This window comes from Chenopodium album, chromosome 24, assembly GCF_948465745.1.
Source record: "Chenopodium album chromosome 24, dcCheAlbu1.1, whole genome shotgun sequence".
NCBI lineage: Eukaryota > Viridiplantae > Streptophyta > Magnoliopsida > Caryophyllales > Amaranthaceae > Chenopodium > Chenopodium album.
Window position 1 is genome coordinate 5,415,425 of NC_137857.1, and position 18,403 is coordinate 5,433,827.

An 18,403-nucleotide genomic window follows, 5' to 3' on the forward strand; every position below is an offset into this window, starting at 1 on the left:
GTTCTCATATTATTCGTACTCCTAAACCTGACAGCAACTTGAATCTGCGAGTGAATGATTTAATTGATATGGAAGGTGGTTGTTGGGATAGAACCATGATTGAGGAGGTTTTTTCTGAGATTGATAGGCAGGCAGTGCTGAATATCCCAATCTCCAGAAGACTACCCCGAGATAGCTTGTATTGGTAGTCTACACCAACTGGGCAGTATACTGTAAGGAGTGGGTATTGGCTAAGATGTCTTGGTGTGTTGAGATCGTGGGAGTTGAATTGGTTAATGGGCTGTTTGACAAGGATGTGTGGAGTGCTATATGGAATCTAAATGGTCCCCTGAAACTAAGTCATTTTCTGTGGCGTGCGTGCAAAGGGCAGCTTGCTGTGACTGATGTTCTCTATAGGCGTCATATTGGTGCTGCCAGGAATTGCAAGGTCTGTGGATGCAATGAAGAAACTATTGTGCATTCAATTTTCGAATGCAAATGTGTTGTGGAAATATGGGGATGCAGCGATTACAGGGAACTCCTTAAGGATTGCTCTGATTTGAATTTTGCTGACAGACTTTATTGGTTTGCAAAAAAGGTGAGTAAAGAAAAGCTGCGAGTTTTTGCTTCGTTGTGCTGGGCAACATGGCACTGTCGTAACTCACATATTTTTGATGGCCATGTTGGTTTTAATGTTGTGGGAATGGCTGCGGGTTTTGTTCGATTAAGCTCTGATTATGGGATATATAATGAGAAGGTGCGAATGGGAGGTGCAGGGGTTGGGGAAAGATCTGCTACTTCGTGGTCTCCACCTCCAAGTGGGGTTGTTAAGGTGAATGTTGATGCCTATGTCATGGATGGGGTTGGGGTTTACTTTGGGGCTGTTATTCGTGACAATCAGGCCACTTTGAGGGCTGCTGCTGTCAAGCGCTGTGAAGCTATGTGGAGTCCAGATATGGCAGAAGCTGGTGCTATGAGATATGGGTTGGAGTTGGCTTGTAGGTTGGGGATTGATAAGATTGTACTTGAAAGTGATTCCCTTGCTGTTGTTCGTGCTATTCAAGCTAACCAAGAAGGAGCTACTCCCATTTTCCTCCTCTTTGATGATGTTAAAAACATGAGTGCAAATTTCTCTTTATTTTATTGTAAGCATATTAAACGAGCGAGGAATACAGTAGCCCATTTCGTTGCTAGATGGGATACTAGTATGGCTCCGGAGCGTGTTTGTATGGGTCCTTTTCCCCAAAGCCTAAACACTTTGGTGGATCTTGATTTGATTTAATATAGCTTCGCTCGTGTTTGTCCTCAAAAAAAAAAAAAAAAAAAAGATGCTAATAGTTTTTATTTAACTTGAAAGTTTTGTAATTGAATAAATGAATATTTTATAGGCGAGACATATGGTAATCATCTTAAATTGTTTTTTTTTTATTCACTATAAAAAAAACCAAATACTTGTTTACATGGAGTTGTGGAAGACTAGAAGGTATAGCTAGAGGATATGTATTTAAACCAGACCTACCAATCGTGTCGTGTCGTCGACGGATTTGTGCTCAGAGTTAAACTGGTATAAGAATTTAACTCTAACCTGGCCCATTTAATAAACATATAGTGTTGTGTTGATAAATTGTTTTAACATGCTGGAAATACTTAACACTAACTTGTTTTTTCTATGTTGGATTCATGTCATGTTGTCTTATTATATGAAAAGGTGTGAGCCTCATTGAATATATCTTAATTCCACAAATAATATACGTGTACGTAAGTCTCACTATTTAATTAAATGTGTCGTGATTAATAATTTGTGTAGAAACTCTTGACACTCACCCGTTTTTTTTTGTATTCAATTCTTGTTTTGTTGGCATTTTACTACGTATTTTTTTCCACAACTCTAATTAAAACCCGATACTTGAATAATTATGACTCCTTATAAATTATATAGGCAATGTAGGTAGAATTTATTCATTAAATTGAGGAGATTAAATAAGGGTAATATAAAATGATTCTTGCTTCTTGTAGTTACTTAGAGATTTAGGGTTTGTTCTTTTCAGCTTAATTTAGTTTAGTTTAGCTCTAATCAGTTAATTCAATTCCTAATTCCCTTCTTTTATAAACAATTCATTTTAATTCAATCCAGCTTCAATCAATTCAGTTCAATTAGCTCAACTCAATTCTGTAAATCAAATCAAACCCTTAAAATAACGTCTATAATGGTACAAATTTCAAAAGACTTTGGAAAGTTGTCAGACTTGTTGTAGTCTATAGTCATGAAAATGACTTGATGACTCATGACTTCCAAGACAGGTACTACTCCGTATTATTTACGAAAAGACTTGAGACTTGCAAGTCTATCTTCCCTCCGCCCCGCTAACCCCGCTAAAAATTCTGGACCTTTTTATGTTTAATATTTGAACAACCTAAGTGACACTCATTCTTCGTTTCCTTGCATCGTTTTTAATGGTAATGTACATAGGATACACAAATATTGAAATTTATACATTAGAAAACAAAATCATCTATCGAATATAATCACATCTATCTCATGATCAAATTGGTTTATCTCAATTACTCATGATAAACCTCTACTCAATTACTCATGGTTTATCTCAGATCTGTGATAAAATTGGAGAACATGTGATAATCATAGAAATTTTTCAATGCACATCTATTTTCATCTATAGTCTTATAAATCATTCCATACTAATATACTATACATAATACAACTACGGAGGTATCATTATCGATCACATTCTCACAAGGGGTGATATCATCACACCAAGAAATTAAACACATTATACTAAATATGCCTTGCTCTTTCTTAGGCTCCTTAGCTTTCTTATGTTGTCCTCGACCGAAGATACATACTTCAATAACAAGATAAAATCATGTATATACCTGTTGTAGGTTGGTAATAAAGACCTCTAGGCATGGAAGCTGGACTTTTAATTAAGTTCTCGTGACTTGATTTTTTTAACAAAACAATACCAACTTTTCATAGATAATTACTAAGAGGGAAAAAGAGATGAACAAGCAGAACATGCATCCATAGTACATATATTATACATAGACGTCATCGAATACAACAAGCGAACTACCCATACATTATCACATTCACAAGGGACGAAACCTTCACATCAACAACCTCATTAGACACGCCTTGCTCTCCTTAGCTTTCTTATGCTGTCCTCGAAGAAGTAGTAGCAGGAAAGGATGCATGCTTTAGCAAGATAAAACCATGCATTCCACCAATGAGGATTAATCAACATGATTATCACAACCGCAAGAAACATAGTCACACCAGATCCCGCGAAGGTGATATAAAAGGCTTCCATGTCAATCCAGCCACTATCTTCATCTTGGGATTCACTTGTATTCGTGGAGGGCGTATTATCATCTGTAGTGCAGTTGATGGGCAAAGGAAGTCCACAAAGGAATGGATTGCCTTTGTAACTGGTGTCATCAAAGGTTAATGAGTGACCTTGAAATGGGATCCTTCCTGATAAGTTGTTGTAGCTGACATTGAAGACCTCGAGAGTATCCAAATTTGTAACTTGAGCTGGAATCCTTCCATTCAAGTGATTGTAGGATAAATCTAAGCTCTCGATGTTCTTCAAGTTTGAGAAAGTTGATGGAATGACACCCCACAATTGGTTATGAGATAAATTCAATGCATGAATGTTGCTCAAATTGCCTAGCTCGTGTGGTATATGGCCTGTTAATTTGTTGCAAGAGAGATCTATTCCAGACATGGAAAAAAGGATGCTACCTTGGTAATTGTATGCCATGTTCTTTGTCACAAATTCTACCTTGTCAATCATCTCGTAAGCAAAATATTGGAGGATACCCCCCCTAGTAGGTAATTGAGATAAGCAAGTTGGAATAGGACCATATAAATTATTGGAGGAAAGATCCAATATATTCAACTTAACTAAGTTGCACAATTGAAGGGGAATTTGACCGTTAAATTGATTACCTCTCAACAATAGAACTTGTAGGTCAGTGAGATTACCAATTGCATTGGGAATATGACCTTTCAAGTCATTGTTACTCAGATCCAGCATAGACACCCTAGAGATATTGTTACAAAATGCATCTGTCATATAACCACTCAATTTATTATTGTTTAAACTGAGAGATTGGATATTGGAGCTGAAAAAAATTGGCAAAGGTCCCTTCAATCTGTTAAATGATAGGTCCAAGATATCTAATTGGGAAGAGTTGTATATGTCTTTAGGAATAGGACCTTCAAGTGAATTATTGCTTAGATTGAGAACTAATAAGCTTGGACCAAACTTGTTCATTTGGAGACTACTTGAATAATTATTACCTTGTAATCTCAAGAATCGCAAGGACAATAAGCCATTGAAAAACGGAAGTTTGCCTTCAAAAGCATTATTTGATAGATCAAGAGATTCCAAGCTATTGGTTAGGTGATGTATCTCTCCTGATAAATGGTTGTTTGACAAATATAAACCTTCTAGAGAATGTAAATCACCCAGGCTTAAGGGAATGTTTCCCTTGAATCTATTATAGGACAAGTCCAATTCAACAAGGTTGGGAAATACCACGCTTATGTTTGCTGGAATATGTCCTTGTATCTTATTGTTGGCAACCCTTATGTGGCTTACATAAGCATGCGCAACAGAAGGCAATTGGAGTGATCCAATGAAGGAGTTATTGCTAAGGAAAAGTGTATCCAGCTCAAGGTTGTTCTCCAGAAGCCATGTTGGGAATTCCCCCTGGAGGAAATTGTCAGAAAGATCAACGGACCACAAGTCTCGTTGATGGCGAAGGAATGGGGGGTATGTAAAGAGTGCACAGTCTGACAGACTAAGTGTCTGAAGTTGTATTCCTAGAGGGAAAGGAGGTTGGGCTTCGTGTTTGGAGAGCTCATGAACAACCTGGTTGTGGTCTCCAACAAAAGACTTTAAGTTGGTATGGTTTGCAAACGACTGGAATGAGTCAGGAATTTGCAAATGATTGTATGACAGTATGAGATATTTAAGAGAGAGGAGATGAACTAGAGGAGATGACCCAATATTTCCTGTCAACTGATTATGACTGAGATCCAACGTTTCCAAACTTTTCAAGTTTCGCAACCATACCGGAATTTCCCCAGCAAGTTCATTGTCTCGAAGATACAACACTTGAAGTGAGGTTAGGCCACCATAAAATGAAGCTGACAATAAGATATATAAAATTTTATCATGAAAGTGAATAGAATCTCTTTTTAACAATAAGGAGTATTCCATAATAAGTAATTAAGTATAATACTTTATTATTTTTCAAAAAAAAAAAAAAAAAAAAAAGGTATATGAACAAATACTGTACTTGTTTATGTATGTTAATAAAAGATGGTTCTAGCGTAGTCGTCAACTACAGACAACTACGGACGACTATGGTCGACTACACTAAGAGATTAGATCTAAACCGTTTATTATGTTTGCTGCTTAATATTAGCCGTTGAATATTACATTTTTTTATAAATTAAAAAGTCTAATTTACACATCATTTAAATAATGACCAGTCAGCGACCAGTCAACAAAGTGTTGTTTGTTTTCTTACTTTTAGAGGGTAATTTTTTTTTTCCCAAATTATAATATTATAAAGTACTATCTAAATAAATTATAAAATTGATCTTTCTTCAATGGCGCAATTCATTTTTAACATATATATTAATGGGACACTTCATATTCAACCTCTAATCTTCATTATTCATCCAAAATTTACCAACTTATATAAAATTAATAGATTTAATGTATAACTATCATGATCATTCTTCAATTTCACGTCAAACTAGCTTATAGTAGATTATAATCAATATGATTATCTTCATGAATATTTTCATTTAAGGAATCTTGTATTATATTATATCTTATGATTTCTTGTTTATTTAATTTTATTATACTTTTTTTTATTTATCCACCATTGTTGAATATTGAAGCACTCAATATAAACAACATGTCATTGTTGAAGGTTGAAGATCTCAAAGATAATAACTGTAAAATAGGAAGGTGATCATATGATTTTAGATAAAAATAAATAGATAAATAAATAACATTGGTTTAGAAATAATGAAATAGAATTTTTTTTTTTAAAAAAGAATAAAAAATAAAAAATTTACACCACTGTTTCCGTAAACAAAAACTTTTGCATGCCCCCGGTGTACAATAATTTTATTGTACATCGAACATTTTGCGAAAAGTGACCCTTTTTTCTTATAAAAGTGACCCTTTTTTCTTACAAAAGTGACCCTTTTTTTTTTACAAAAGTGACATATATTTTTACAAAAGTGACTCTTTATTTTCACAAAAGTGACCCTTTTTTTTCATAAAAGTGACCTTTTTTTTTCACAAAAACAGAGTATCAAAATCAACCAAAATATACGATACACAAAATTAACAATGATAAAACAATACAATCACTCAAACAAATCAAAATAATAAAGATCCACATCACATAACAACAAAATTTTTTAAAAAAAGTAATAAATAAAATGTAAATCAGAAACATAATATGTTCCAGTCACTCATACTTTACTAACATTGACGGTTTGCAGAATTTTTAGTCACCATGCTTTATAGGTTGGCATTTTTGCTTCAATTGTAAGAAAGCTGCAAAATTCAACTGCTTTTGCTATCTACATGTTTGTGGACATAAAACTTGAAAAACGAAGGGATATAATAAATGGAAGGAAGAATGGAAGAGAAAGTTAAATGAAGAGGAGAGAGAAAAAAAAGGAGGAGAGAGAAGTTATAGTATCTGAAAGGGGAAAATAAGAAGGAAGGAGCGAGAAATATGAGTTTAACTTGGGTAAGTAAAACCTTTATTTTCTTTCCGCCGCCAATCCGCCATTCAGTAAAATAGTGTACACCGGATTTTTTTAAATATTTGTGTTCCGTAAATTGGGGATTTTGGGGGGTGGGGGGGATAGTTTTGACTAAATTTATCCTAACATACTTTACCTTTTTTGAGGGATCCTAATATTCTTTACCAACAAATGATTTGTTACAATATTAATTACAATATATTTAAAAATTGATTTTTATACCAAATTTGTGTGTTAACAGTTACTTTTTTTTTAAATTTTGTATATATATAATTACAAATTTATGTTTATATTCATATTTAGATTTTTTTAACCAAGCTAATAATTAAAAGATTTAACATAATGTAAATATTCAATTTAAGGTTTTGACCAATTAGTATAATTTATGGGAGATTCTACAATACATGACAAATACTGCTATATACTATAAATGATAGAATTGCTTATGTTTAAAACAAATTAAAAGAGAGGTATAATAGAATTGCCTATGATTAAAACAAATTAAAAGATAAAAATTGATCTTATTTCACTTAGGCTAATTATACTTTTTTTTTTTTTTGAGGGCCTTAGCCTAATTATACTTTGTTTTTAGTTATTTTTATAATAGTTCTACCCTTTGGCAAAAAAATTTCCTTACATAAAATACTCAATATTATGTGCAAATCAAAGCTTTATTTCGTTACTCCAAACTGTAATATAGGTTGTCCCAAAAGTAACATATAGAGTACGATAAAGGACACACCAACAAAAAAATTTGTATAGGATTTACCTAAAGTATAGATATTTAATAAGGTTATATATAAAAAACAAATAAAAATAAAAATAAAACACATGTTTTCTATGTGGCTGGCCACACTAGGCCATGTGGCCAATTGACACACATGTTACCCCTGACCGACCGACTAACTTCTCAAGTAACCCCTGGCTGACCGAGTAACTCCTCGCCTTTGAGTAACTCCTAACCGTGTAACCAGAGACCAATCAAGTAATCCTTGACTCTTGTCAAAAATAAATAAAAAATAATCCTTCACTGACCGTGTAACCCCTGGTCTAGTGACCCTGAGCAATCGAATAACTCCGACTACAGAATGTGGCCTGCCACATATGAAGTTCATCATAAAGGTGTCATTGTTAGTAAGTTGTAAAAAATGCAATTTAATATTAACCCCTCATCATCGTACCCTAACAAGGTGGGAATATCCACACATGATTTGGGATCACCCAACAAGAATTTAATTTGTATAAGTTCATTTTTCAATACTTTTGAAGAACTTGTTTGGCATCGTTTTTTTGTTTTCAGTTTTCAATTTTTTTTTTTTTTTTTTTTTTTTTTTTTAAACAAAAAACCAAAAACAGAAAACAAGAAAAAGGTGTTTCCACTATTCTGTTGCTAGTTTACAAAATTAACATAATCTTAATAAGTTTGACTAATTTTTGATTCATTATATGACATACAGTATATCATATGATTTAAAAAAAACAAAAAACCAAAAAACAGAAAATCACAGTGATGCCAAACAAACCCTTATATTTAGGTTTGTCGATTTAGTTTTTAAGAAATTATTGGATGGATTAAGCATTTCTACTAATTAATGGCATTACTAAATTGACAATAAATATATAAATCACTTGACATTACATTTTAATTATGATATTAATATTTAAGAGTGCCCAAATAAAAGTTAGGTCTGCCTAATTTTTATTGCTGAATAAATAGAATGACCGTTCCCAAATGCTAAATAATTGTTAGGCATTACTAGAATGTAAATTACATGATATTAATATTTAAGAGTGCCCAAATAAAAGTTAGGTCTACCAAAATGCTATCAATTTAAGGTTCATTTTAGACAATCATAAGTATTTAAATAATTATACTGCTTTTCAAAAAAAAAAAAAAAAAAAAAATACTATGATAGCATGCTATTTTGTATGATTATAGAGTGGTTTTTAACGTTGAATATGTGAGGTATTGATATCTTAGTTCATTATTCACTCTATTTTTATGCAATTTTTGTGTATCCTATGCTTCACAGGTTGTTAGTGTTTTTGTTGAGATTTTAGGTCCAAAGACGACGAATTGAAGCCTATGGGTGATGAACCAAGGTTAGAAGCAAGAAGATGATGGAAAGAAGCCAAGGAAAAGGAGTCAAGTCAAGAATAAAGAGAGATGTGCAATGGAGAGGCCTCTCCATAGAGTGGCGCGGCCTCTCCACCCCGCTGCTGTAGCTACTGCCAAACTTGGCAGTTTCAAGGATTTTGTGAGGAGAGGCCTCTCCAACTTTATGCTGCGGCCTCTCCACCTGGAGCGGCCTCTCCACCTATTTGGAGAGGCCTCCCCACCTCGTTGCTGAACTTCCTGCCTCACTTGGCAGTTTTGAAAGAAAAAGTAAGGAGAGGCCTCTCCAACATTATGCCGCGGCCTCTCCACCTGGAGCGGCCTCTCCACCTTCTTGGAGAGGCCACTCCACCCTGCTACGGAGCATTCTTCCCCAATTTTCCTCAGTTTGGAGCGGCCTCTCCAAGACATGGAGCGGCCTCTCCAGACTTTGGAGCGGCCTCTCCAGACCTTGGAGAGGCCTCTCCCGACGGGTTCCGCGAACTTTCTATTGCGGAGTTTACTATGAAATTGGGGATTATAAATAGCTTTAAGGGGCTCATTTGTAGGCATCTTCTTCCTTCTTAACTCCTTTTAGTTTTCTTAGGCCCTTAGCTTCTCTAAACCCTCTTTAATTAGTTTAGTTTTCCTCAAAACTCAATCATTCACTACTACAAATCCCTTAGTTTCTCGACGCTTTTGCCTCGACGCTGAATATAAGCCGTCAGCATAAAATTTAGGTTCCGTTTTTTCTCGACGCTTTTCTGAGTCATAATATTGTATGGACATTAAAAAGCGTCGAAAAAAATCTCATGCACGTGCCTCAATCTTATATTTCAGATAAGCATATTACGACTAACAAAAGAAAGCAGGGAAATAAAAAACGCAATAAAAAATTAAAACTGCTTGCTTCCACTCGCCGCCACAGACCCATCTCTATCTCAATTTCTCCCAAAACCTAATTACTCCGGACATTCTATCATCATCCATACAATCTCGTCTCCTACAACCACTTGTGATTCAGAGATTTTGGCTTACACTTGTGGAAAAATTGTTCATCTACTTGTTATTTTTTTCAAATCCTGGTAATGTTCTCATAAATTTCGTTTTTTTTTTTTTATAATTTATGTAGTTTGATCAGTCAAATTAGGTATTTATATTGATTTATTGTTCAGAAATTATCTTGAATTATTAGTTATTGTATAGTAATCGGTCATTATTAGTATCAAATTAAGGGTTTGATTCAATTGTTGTGTTGGCCTGGGTGCAGGCCAGGGGAATTGATAACATATTCGTTTGTTTATACTTCATTATTTTGGGTTGCTGGTGTAGATTTTTGTATATTTCACACTATCGCCACCCTCACCACCCACACTCGGACCGACATCAGTGCAGACCACCACATATGCCGTAAGTCCTCTTGCCTAATTGCCTTACACATCCTCTAACTCTGTTTATTCCAATTATATTAAAATTGGATCTTATTCAGTTATTTTTTTTTTGGACATTGTATATTGGTGGTAGGTTGAATAAGAGGATATATTATGCCATCAAAGTAGAAAGATTTGGCGAGGATGCATGCAAATCTAGGTAAGCTTATTTGGATTTTTTTTGTCATTAATATTGATTTAACATCTTCTAATTATTTATTATAGTTTAATTTTGTTAGGAGATTTGATTATAATTAAAGGAACTGAATAATTGAAGGATTTGATTATATTTGAGAGGTTGGATTGCTGGGTTTATTGTGGTGATGTACTGATTGAATGTTAATGGTGACATTGTTAGATGCACAAGGTTCTAATGTTTTAATTGAGCAAAGGTTTGTTGCTAGTGACAAAGGACGATATGATGATCAAGAACGTAACTAAATTCAGGGATAGATTCATCAAGAATTTGGGTGGTATTCTTATTAAACAAATTGCCAACTATAGCTGTTGGGGATGGTAAAAATTAATACTTTTGAACTACAGATTTATTTGAAGGTAGAAGATAGTTTTTAAGCTAGTTTTTTTATTTTTTTTATATTTTTTATTATTAATAGTAGTTTTTAAGCTAGTTGTTGAGGTTTTGGTATAAGTTAAATAAGATACGTAATCCTGAACCAACCTCTTGTTTACTCACTAAGTGGAAGATTTTAAATGCCATATGATCTTGATGCAGATTTCAGTAAAGACGTGGGCAACAAATCATTTGTCTCTGTTTCGTGGAAAAAGAATTTGACCTGCAAAAGTTGGGTTTGATTTACCTTGGCTTATTAAGGTTCCTCTGATGAATGAGTTAGAGTAGTTCAAATGCAAGCAATCTGATCTCTAGGAAGAATTCTCAATGAACCTTTTGCATATTAAGTCATGGGTTTTGTAGTTACCTTATCTAATCATGTTGATATACTAAACTAATACTAGATTCGATGGCATTGTACTTAAGAACTAAATATCCTTGTATGCATTTGATCTTTGATTTGAGTTATATCAAACTATAAAACAGAATATTATGAGGTTTTATACTTATATATGTAATGAGTTAGTTGTTTTATAATTTTAATCGGTACTCGTTTTTATTTGATTTATTTCAATTTATGAGTATTTACAACTTTTTGCAGAGGAATAATTAACAAAAAATTATATAACTATTTATAATTGGATTTTTACTGTGATTGGAGCTTCATTGTTGACGTCATTTTTGTCTGATGATTTGATCTTCGTTGTGAGTTATAGCGATTTTAAGACTCCCCAAAAGATCCAAGACTTTTTTTAAGGTATTTTTTACTTTATTAATTGTATGTTTTTTTTTTTGGTACAGTTACTCAATCTGCATTTTAGTTTTTCGAGCAGGAGTGATGTGATGGTGCAGGGATCAAGGTATACCTTTTTTTTAGGGATCAAGGGATTAAGGTATACCCGGGTTTATGATTTTGGGTAAGTGTTACATTATTATTGTTTCAATTGATTTTGTACTCCAATTCTTTCTGATTTGCGATTTTTAGTTTATAAAATTAATATGAATTTTTTATTTCTATTTTTTTTTCTTTGATGTGATTTATTATTGGTGATTTTTGCAACACCTGATTTTTGAGGTGAATTGTCTGAATTTTTATCATAAGCTCAAGAAAGGTTCTTATGAGTTATCTACAATGGGCACTATTACTATGATATTGATTTGCATTAATTTTGTTCAAATATTGCTTTTGTTTTAACTATATATGCTGCTTGTTTAATTTATAGTGCTTGCTTGGTCCATTGTTTCCGCTCCCTATGTTCCTATTATTGTGAACTTTTATTAATTTTGGGTTGTGTTTTTGCTTTTGTTTCGATAATATTTGTATTTTTGGGTTGATTCATGAATGGTGAAGATTTGAAAGAAGGGGGTGGTTTCTAGTTATTTTCTTAAAGTCTTAGGTGTGGTTTCTTTTTGAATAGAATCATTGTAATTGGTATTCGTATATATTACAAATTCAATTTCCACTACTAAAAAATGTTTGTATTCTCGACGCTTTACCTTCGACACTATGGAAGACCGTCACAGTTAAATTAAGAGTTTCGTGTTTTGTCGACGCTTTTAAGCGTCCTTTGACTTTCTCGTCTATTTTTCGCGTCGAGAAACATAATCACATGCCCTACACGTGATAATACGTTGCAGCTTAGGGTTATCGCTTTTCAATCTTACTATTTTCAACTGCCGCCCCTCTCATCTTCTCTATTCTCTCTCTCGCTCTAGTCACTACTCAACTTCTTCTCATTCTTTGCTTCAAAATTCAAGATCTACTTACAAAAATTAATGATTTTTTCTGTCTTCACAAGATTTGTACTTCTCAAGGAATTTCAAGCAAGTGCAATTTTTTTTTCCACATCTCGATTTTCGATTCTAATTGTTGAAGTCGATCGACAATCCATTTTTGTTTGTCTTCTAATTTATGTATTTTACTCTTAGCTTCACTCGTTTTGATTTGTTTTCTGGTAAGATTCTTTAATTTCATGTTTTGATTTTGCTATTTTAAAGGTTTTCTCTAATTTCTGTTTATCTAGGTTTCATTGATTTTATATCAGTTTACAATGCCCAGAAATAAATACATGTTAATTGTTCGAATTCAATTTCAAAGTCTAAGGTTTGTATAACCAATTTCTTTGTCAGAAATATTCTTCACAGCTTTAAGCCTCCATTGCTGTTTAAGAGGTTGGACTATAGAGATGGGTAATTGACTTTCTTTGTCAGAGATATCTTGTTGATTTTATTATGAATTATTCATTCTTAGCTTTTATATACGTACCTTGCTATCAATATTAATGATCTGGTTTCTTTGTTTATGTATGATCTTTATCTAAAATTCCCTTCTGTTGGACTAGATTTGAGGCTAGACACCAGCTATTGGTGAAGCAATTGAATTAGGAGCAGCTATATATAGACCATCTATCTAGAATCGGCCAGCAAAAAATCCACGATTACGAGGTAGATTATTGTCTTACACCTGATATATTCCTGGCCTATCGCTCATTGATTTCTAATATTCAGGCAGCTATGAATTTTGAAACTTTAAGCTCCAATATTGGTTATCATAATTCTAGTAGTAGTACTACTAATACAATTATTACTTATTTGTTATTGTGTGATTGTGTGTATGGCTAATTAGATGTGCATGATTTTATGTATATTAGAATAGGATAAAGTAAGATTTGTCTGTTATCTTTATTTCACAACATCTTTTAAACTTTTAATGCCCTATTTTAATGGTCTGTAGCTTTTTATCTGTTATTAGATTAGATGTGCATGCTCTTATACTAGTGGTGTTGTAGGTATGATAAACATAATGTTAGTGTTAATCTTTAATCTATTATTATAATCAGAGGTTGATATAGAAATTTAGTGACTTCTTGAATGCAGCTCTTTTCAGTCACATTCTTAGTTCTTAAGAAGGTAGGATATTAATCAATATTACTTCTAACCTTCTGAGCATGGAGTATTATAGTAACGATTATAGTATCAATATGACCTTCTGACCTAGTCCTAAGGCAATTTTGGACTTTGGCTTCTTACATGTGAAAGGAATTTGGTAGTTAAAGTAGCAAGCAAGTCAAATTAACTTGGATTTAGGTGATTTATATACGCTTTACTTTCACATTGGAAATAGTTCTTAATAGAAAATTCTGTCCTCAGACATCAGATTACTGATGCAGCACTCCATATCTTTTAAAGATGTTCCCCAGAAGCTGAAGAACATAACTCGTGTTTGCAACGCCTTTGGGAATTATCTTGAATGCCATTTTTTCTCTTTATTGCTTGTTACCAGCCTGGACTTCTCGTTTGTGAGAAGAACAGGTAATAGGGTTGCACATTTGCTTGCAAACTCTAGTAGTGACTTTGAGGATGTGAGGGTGTGGTCTGATGAGGTCCCCCCATGGTTTTTGTTGTTGTTGCTTTGGAGGCTTCCTAAATTATAATATCAGTTGCTTCCTGTCAAAAGGAAAAAAAAAAAAAAAAAGATATTCCCCCCATAGCTGTCTCATGCTTAATTATGTGAGCGGGTTTTATCAATATAAACCTGATAGGAGTATCCTTTGTGAAATTGGTCTTTTCTTTATTTGTTTTTTTTTTTTTTTTTTGTTGAAATTGGTCTATTGTTGCTCTCATTGCACACCTTGGGTTGGTTGTTTCCACTAGCACTGTTCCATGGACTTTGCCTAAGATACTTATTAGAAAGACTAAAGATTGCTCGTGTAATCTTGAATATACTTGATTTGAACCTTGTTGGATTGCCATTATGCCCGAGATTTGCTTCAAATTTCTGATTAATTCACTAAGGTTTTTATACCAACCTTGGGAAAATACAAGTATACCAGTACAACTCCGAATATGAGCATTAGTACTCTGTCCACCCTTTGGGTAATGTAACCTTAATACTAGCGTAACATAAAAAAATAAAAAAATAAGATGTTCATTTATATTTCTATATTTAACTTACAATTCTATGTTTAAATAATATACAACATGTTGAATCTTGAGTCTATATTGTGTAATGTACTAATTTATACTTTTTTTTTTTTTTTTTTTTTTGAAGATTGGAAAAGGCAATGTAGGTGCAACAAGAGAATAGGTCGGGACACTTGAGCATCAACAAGCTACTATATCGTCTATAAGGCCATCATCTATCTATTTTGGTTTTTAGTCTCATGATGTATTTATTTAGGGACAAGCTACTATAATATGCGACGTTTTTTTTTTTTGTTTTTTTTATAAAAAATAATTGTGTTGATGTTTTCTTTTATAAATTTGGTAATAAAGTACATGCTCTTATAATTGTTGATTAATTATTGTTTTTTTTTAATCTAGTTATATAGAATATTTGTTTATTTTTATTATAATGTTATTAATTTAATTTAATTTATGATAAATTTAAATAACTATAATGTATGTATGATGGTAATAATTTAATAAAAAGAAAAAAAGCTTAAAAACAATTCTGGACGCTTTTTATTGTCTACATATTTGCACATTTTCAAATTTCAAATAGTTTCCCGCCATACCATAGGTTGACACGAATAAACGCAAGACAACAAAAAGCGTCGCTAAATTTGAGTATGTTAAAAGCGTCGCTAAAAAACTACACACATTTGGGATAATGCGCGAAATACGTAATTTTCGACGCTTCGTATATTAATTAGGACACAAAAAAGCGTCGATATTCTCGACGCTTTTTTGGGTCCTTGAAAATTTTCGACTCACGTATTTTCGACGCTTTTTAGCAGCGTCGAGAAATAATTTTTCGACGCTTTTTAGCGTCGAAAAAAGGCCTAAAAAGCGTCCAGAAAACACGCTTTTGTAGTAAAATTTTGACAGGGTAAAGTTGTATCCCCTAATCAAAAGTATTACCTAAGTCCTCTAACTAATGCAGATAGGGAAGTAGGGTCGAATCCACAGGGAAACAAGTCTTTCTATTCCTAATTAATTATTATAATATAAATTATCAAAGTAACCAATATTTTTGTGATTAAAGTCTATACTACGAAGAATATAAGTAGGGAGAATAAAGGATAGAGAAAAAAATCAATGAATTAAAGATCTAGGGCATAGGTTCACCAATAAATAATACTCCAGGGTAAAACATAATAATCAATCATCAATGCATCAATTAACCAGATTATAAAGGGCTTTCGCTACGTATTACAATCACAGAATAAATCTACCGGTATTAAATCTCATCTCTCGAATCTCGACTTAACCATTTATAAATTAACCTGCCTATTGAAACTAGACCTAAACATCAATTCTCATCTCTCGAATCTCGAATCAATATTGTCAAACTCATGCATAAAAGATCAGGCCTAATCTAGTCACAGAGCATTAAATCAATCAATAAGAAATTAATCTAGCATTGATAATTAACAACAATAAATTACCCCTTCATATTAATCATGGATCCCCATAAACCCTAGAAAGAAAACTACTCACACATAATTAAACCTAAACTAAACAAGGCAATTAAAGGAGACATGATTAAAAGCAAGAAGCAATAGAATAAAGAATAATAAAAACAATAATAATAAACCAACTAAAATTAAAACAGTAAACCAAAGTTAAAACAAAGAAATAATATTAAAACTAAGCTTATGAAAATTACGGAAGGAAATTAAAGGAATCTCTAGACTAAAGTAAAGAAACTAATCCTAAAAACTCCTCCCCCCTACGTAACTACTCCTCCTTTTATAAGGAACGTAAGAAGAAAAGGAAGTTTAATTAAAAACAACTAGGAAAAATAATTCTAACTTAATTAAAACTAGGATAAATATAAAGCTGCCAACTAATATCTAGTAATCTTCAAAGGCCAAAGCCACATCATCATCCCACCAAAGCAGCAGCTACACACGCATTCTCGCGGCCCAATTTGATTTGTAAGAATTATTTGAAGTTTGTTCTATCAATTTCAACAACAATTATTCTCAATCTTGAAACATCAATTAGTAATCTCTTTCTCTCTCCTTTGCTATTTAATTTTCTGATTTTATCTTTTATTAATCTTAGTTCTTGCTTAATCTTTGTTAATTATTCTTGCATGTCCAACCATCGTTGTTTAATCTCTCTCCTAGTTTAATTGAATTCATGTTAACCCTAGATTTAATTGTTAGATTGTTTTCCACCATGATTAGTGAGTAGTTAATTAGCTAGGGGTTGGGTGAAGACCCAACCAAGCCATGGGTTGATTGTTAATTGTGCTTGCATGTTCATTTTGGGTTGATGATTGATTGTTAAATAATTGGTTAATTGCATGTGTAATTGGATGGCCACTTATTGCTCATGTATTCACTTCTATGCTTGCATTGAGAGATGAAGTCTAGTTGTGAGCCTTTTCTTAAATGATTATGCTAAATTCCTCTTGATTACGGTTCCTTGTTTGATCGATGTGGTAGTCTTAGTTGCAACAATTAGGTGAGAAATCCCAATTGTTTGTGCCTTAATGCTTTCTTGGACCGATCGAAAGACAAACCCGAGTTAGTAGTCTACTTCTCATTGTTAAGACTTGGTTGACCTATCTTGTTAGTTGAGTTTGGTTTAGGAATGCTTAGTGTTGTGGCTTCGAAAGAAGGCAATGTTGAGTGCCCTCTCTATCACCCAATTTGTGTTCATGCTTGCCTATTATTTTGATCCATTGGTTTAGTTAGTGTCGACTCCCATTTCCCCATAGTGTTTGTCTTCATAGTAGTTATCTAATCAAAATCCCCAATTTGTGACTGAACTAGATTGCAACCAATTCATACTCTCGGTGTACTTACCCATTCCCTGTGGATACGATCCTCTACTTACCCTAGACTTGTCTTAGGTTGGTTTAGGTAGAAATATTGTTTGGCTTGAGGGTGATCGTCTAACGACCGATTATTCCCTCTACCATACTACAATGTGTAAGTTAATTGAAAAAAATGATATGTCTACCAAGTAATTAAAAAAACGAAATTTTATATGTAAAATGGCTTAGGCCGTCCTAAATAAATATTAGTTAATTCCAAATAAATCAATAATCAATCAATAACTATATACTAAAAGACATATTAGGAATAACACAGGTATATTAGCAATAATACATGTCATTTTCTGACGTGTTCTTAATTTTTTGTTTTGTTTTTCTTTTTTTGAAAGAAGAATATTATTTATAATAAATAGTAATACGACATCTAAAATAATAATAAAGATTTGTAAACCACAAATTTAGAGAAAATAACATAACTTTTACAATCAAAATCAAAATATATAACTTATTAGGTAGTCCCAAATGAATATTGGGCAATTCCTTTTTTTTTTTTTTTTTTTTGTGAATAAGGGTAATTCCAAATATGGATTCCTTTATTTGGTTCTAAAAATTAAATGATATTTGATTAAAAAAAATGAACGAAAATGGAAGGAAAGCTCCCTTCACAAAATCCTTCCCATCTTTTCCTCTCAAAATTGGAGGAAATTGAGAGAAAAGAAAGAAATTAAATATACCAAGCTTATAATTGGTTTTCTCTTCTCTTTCCTTC

The 18,403-nt window shown here is 32.9% G+C and overlaps 3 protein-coding genes and 1 long non-coding RNA gene across 5 annotated transcripts; 2 read left to right on the forward strand and 2 right to left on the reverse strand.

Moving 5' to 3' along the window:
• Nucleotides 1–235: 235 nt before the first annotated feature.
• Nucleotides 236–1,261, forward strand: LOC145610440 (uncharacterized). Its single transcript, XM_081665783.1, has one exon. It carries the CDS (start codon nt 236–238, stop codon nt 1,259–1,261), a length of 1,026 nt encoding a protein of 341 aa, XP_081521909.1.
• A 1,465-nt stretch (nt 1,262–2,726) lies between these two features.
• On the reverse strand, nt 2,727–3,763 carry LOC145612528 (cuscuta receptor 1-like). The gene has a single exon (XM_081667880.1). The coding sequence runs from the start codon at nt 3,759–3,761 to the stop codon at nt 3,123–3,125; it is 639 nt and encodes a 212-aa protein (XP_081524006.1). The 5' UTR covers nt 3,762–3,763; the 3' UTR covers nt 2,727–3,122.
• Nucleotides 3,764–3,790: 27 nt separating this feature from the next.
• Nucleotides 3,791–6,551, reverse strand: LOC145610441 (cuscuta receptor 1-like). Its single transcript, XM_081665784.1, has 3 exons — nt 6,521–6,551; nt 3,950–5,155; nt 3,791–3,825 (listed from the first exon to the last, which is right to left on the reverse strand). The coding sequence occupies exons 1-3, from the start codon at nt 6,549–6,551 to the stop codon at nt 3,791–3,793; spliced, it is 1,272 nt and encodes a 423-aa protein (XP_081521910.1).
• A 3,259-nt stretch (nt 6,552–9,810) lies between these two features.
• Nucleotides 9,811–15,241, forward strand: LOC145611672 (uncharacterized). Of its 2 annotated transcripts, none has more exons than XR_014106428.1 (7): nt 9,811–9,985; nt 10,171–10,310; nt 10,425–10,490; nt 11,703–11,818; nt 13,032–13,091; nt 13,244–13,346; nt 14,953–15,241. It is a non-coding gene; the product is annotated as an uncharacterized LOC145611672 (long non-coding RNA). The 2 variants fall into 2 exon arrangements; XR_014106427.1 differs by having other exon boundaries at nt 10,233–10,310.
• The last annotated feature ends 3,162 nt before the right edge of the window (nt 15,242–18,403 follow it).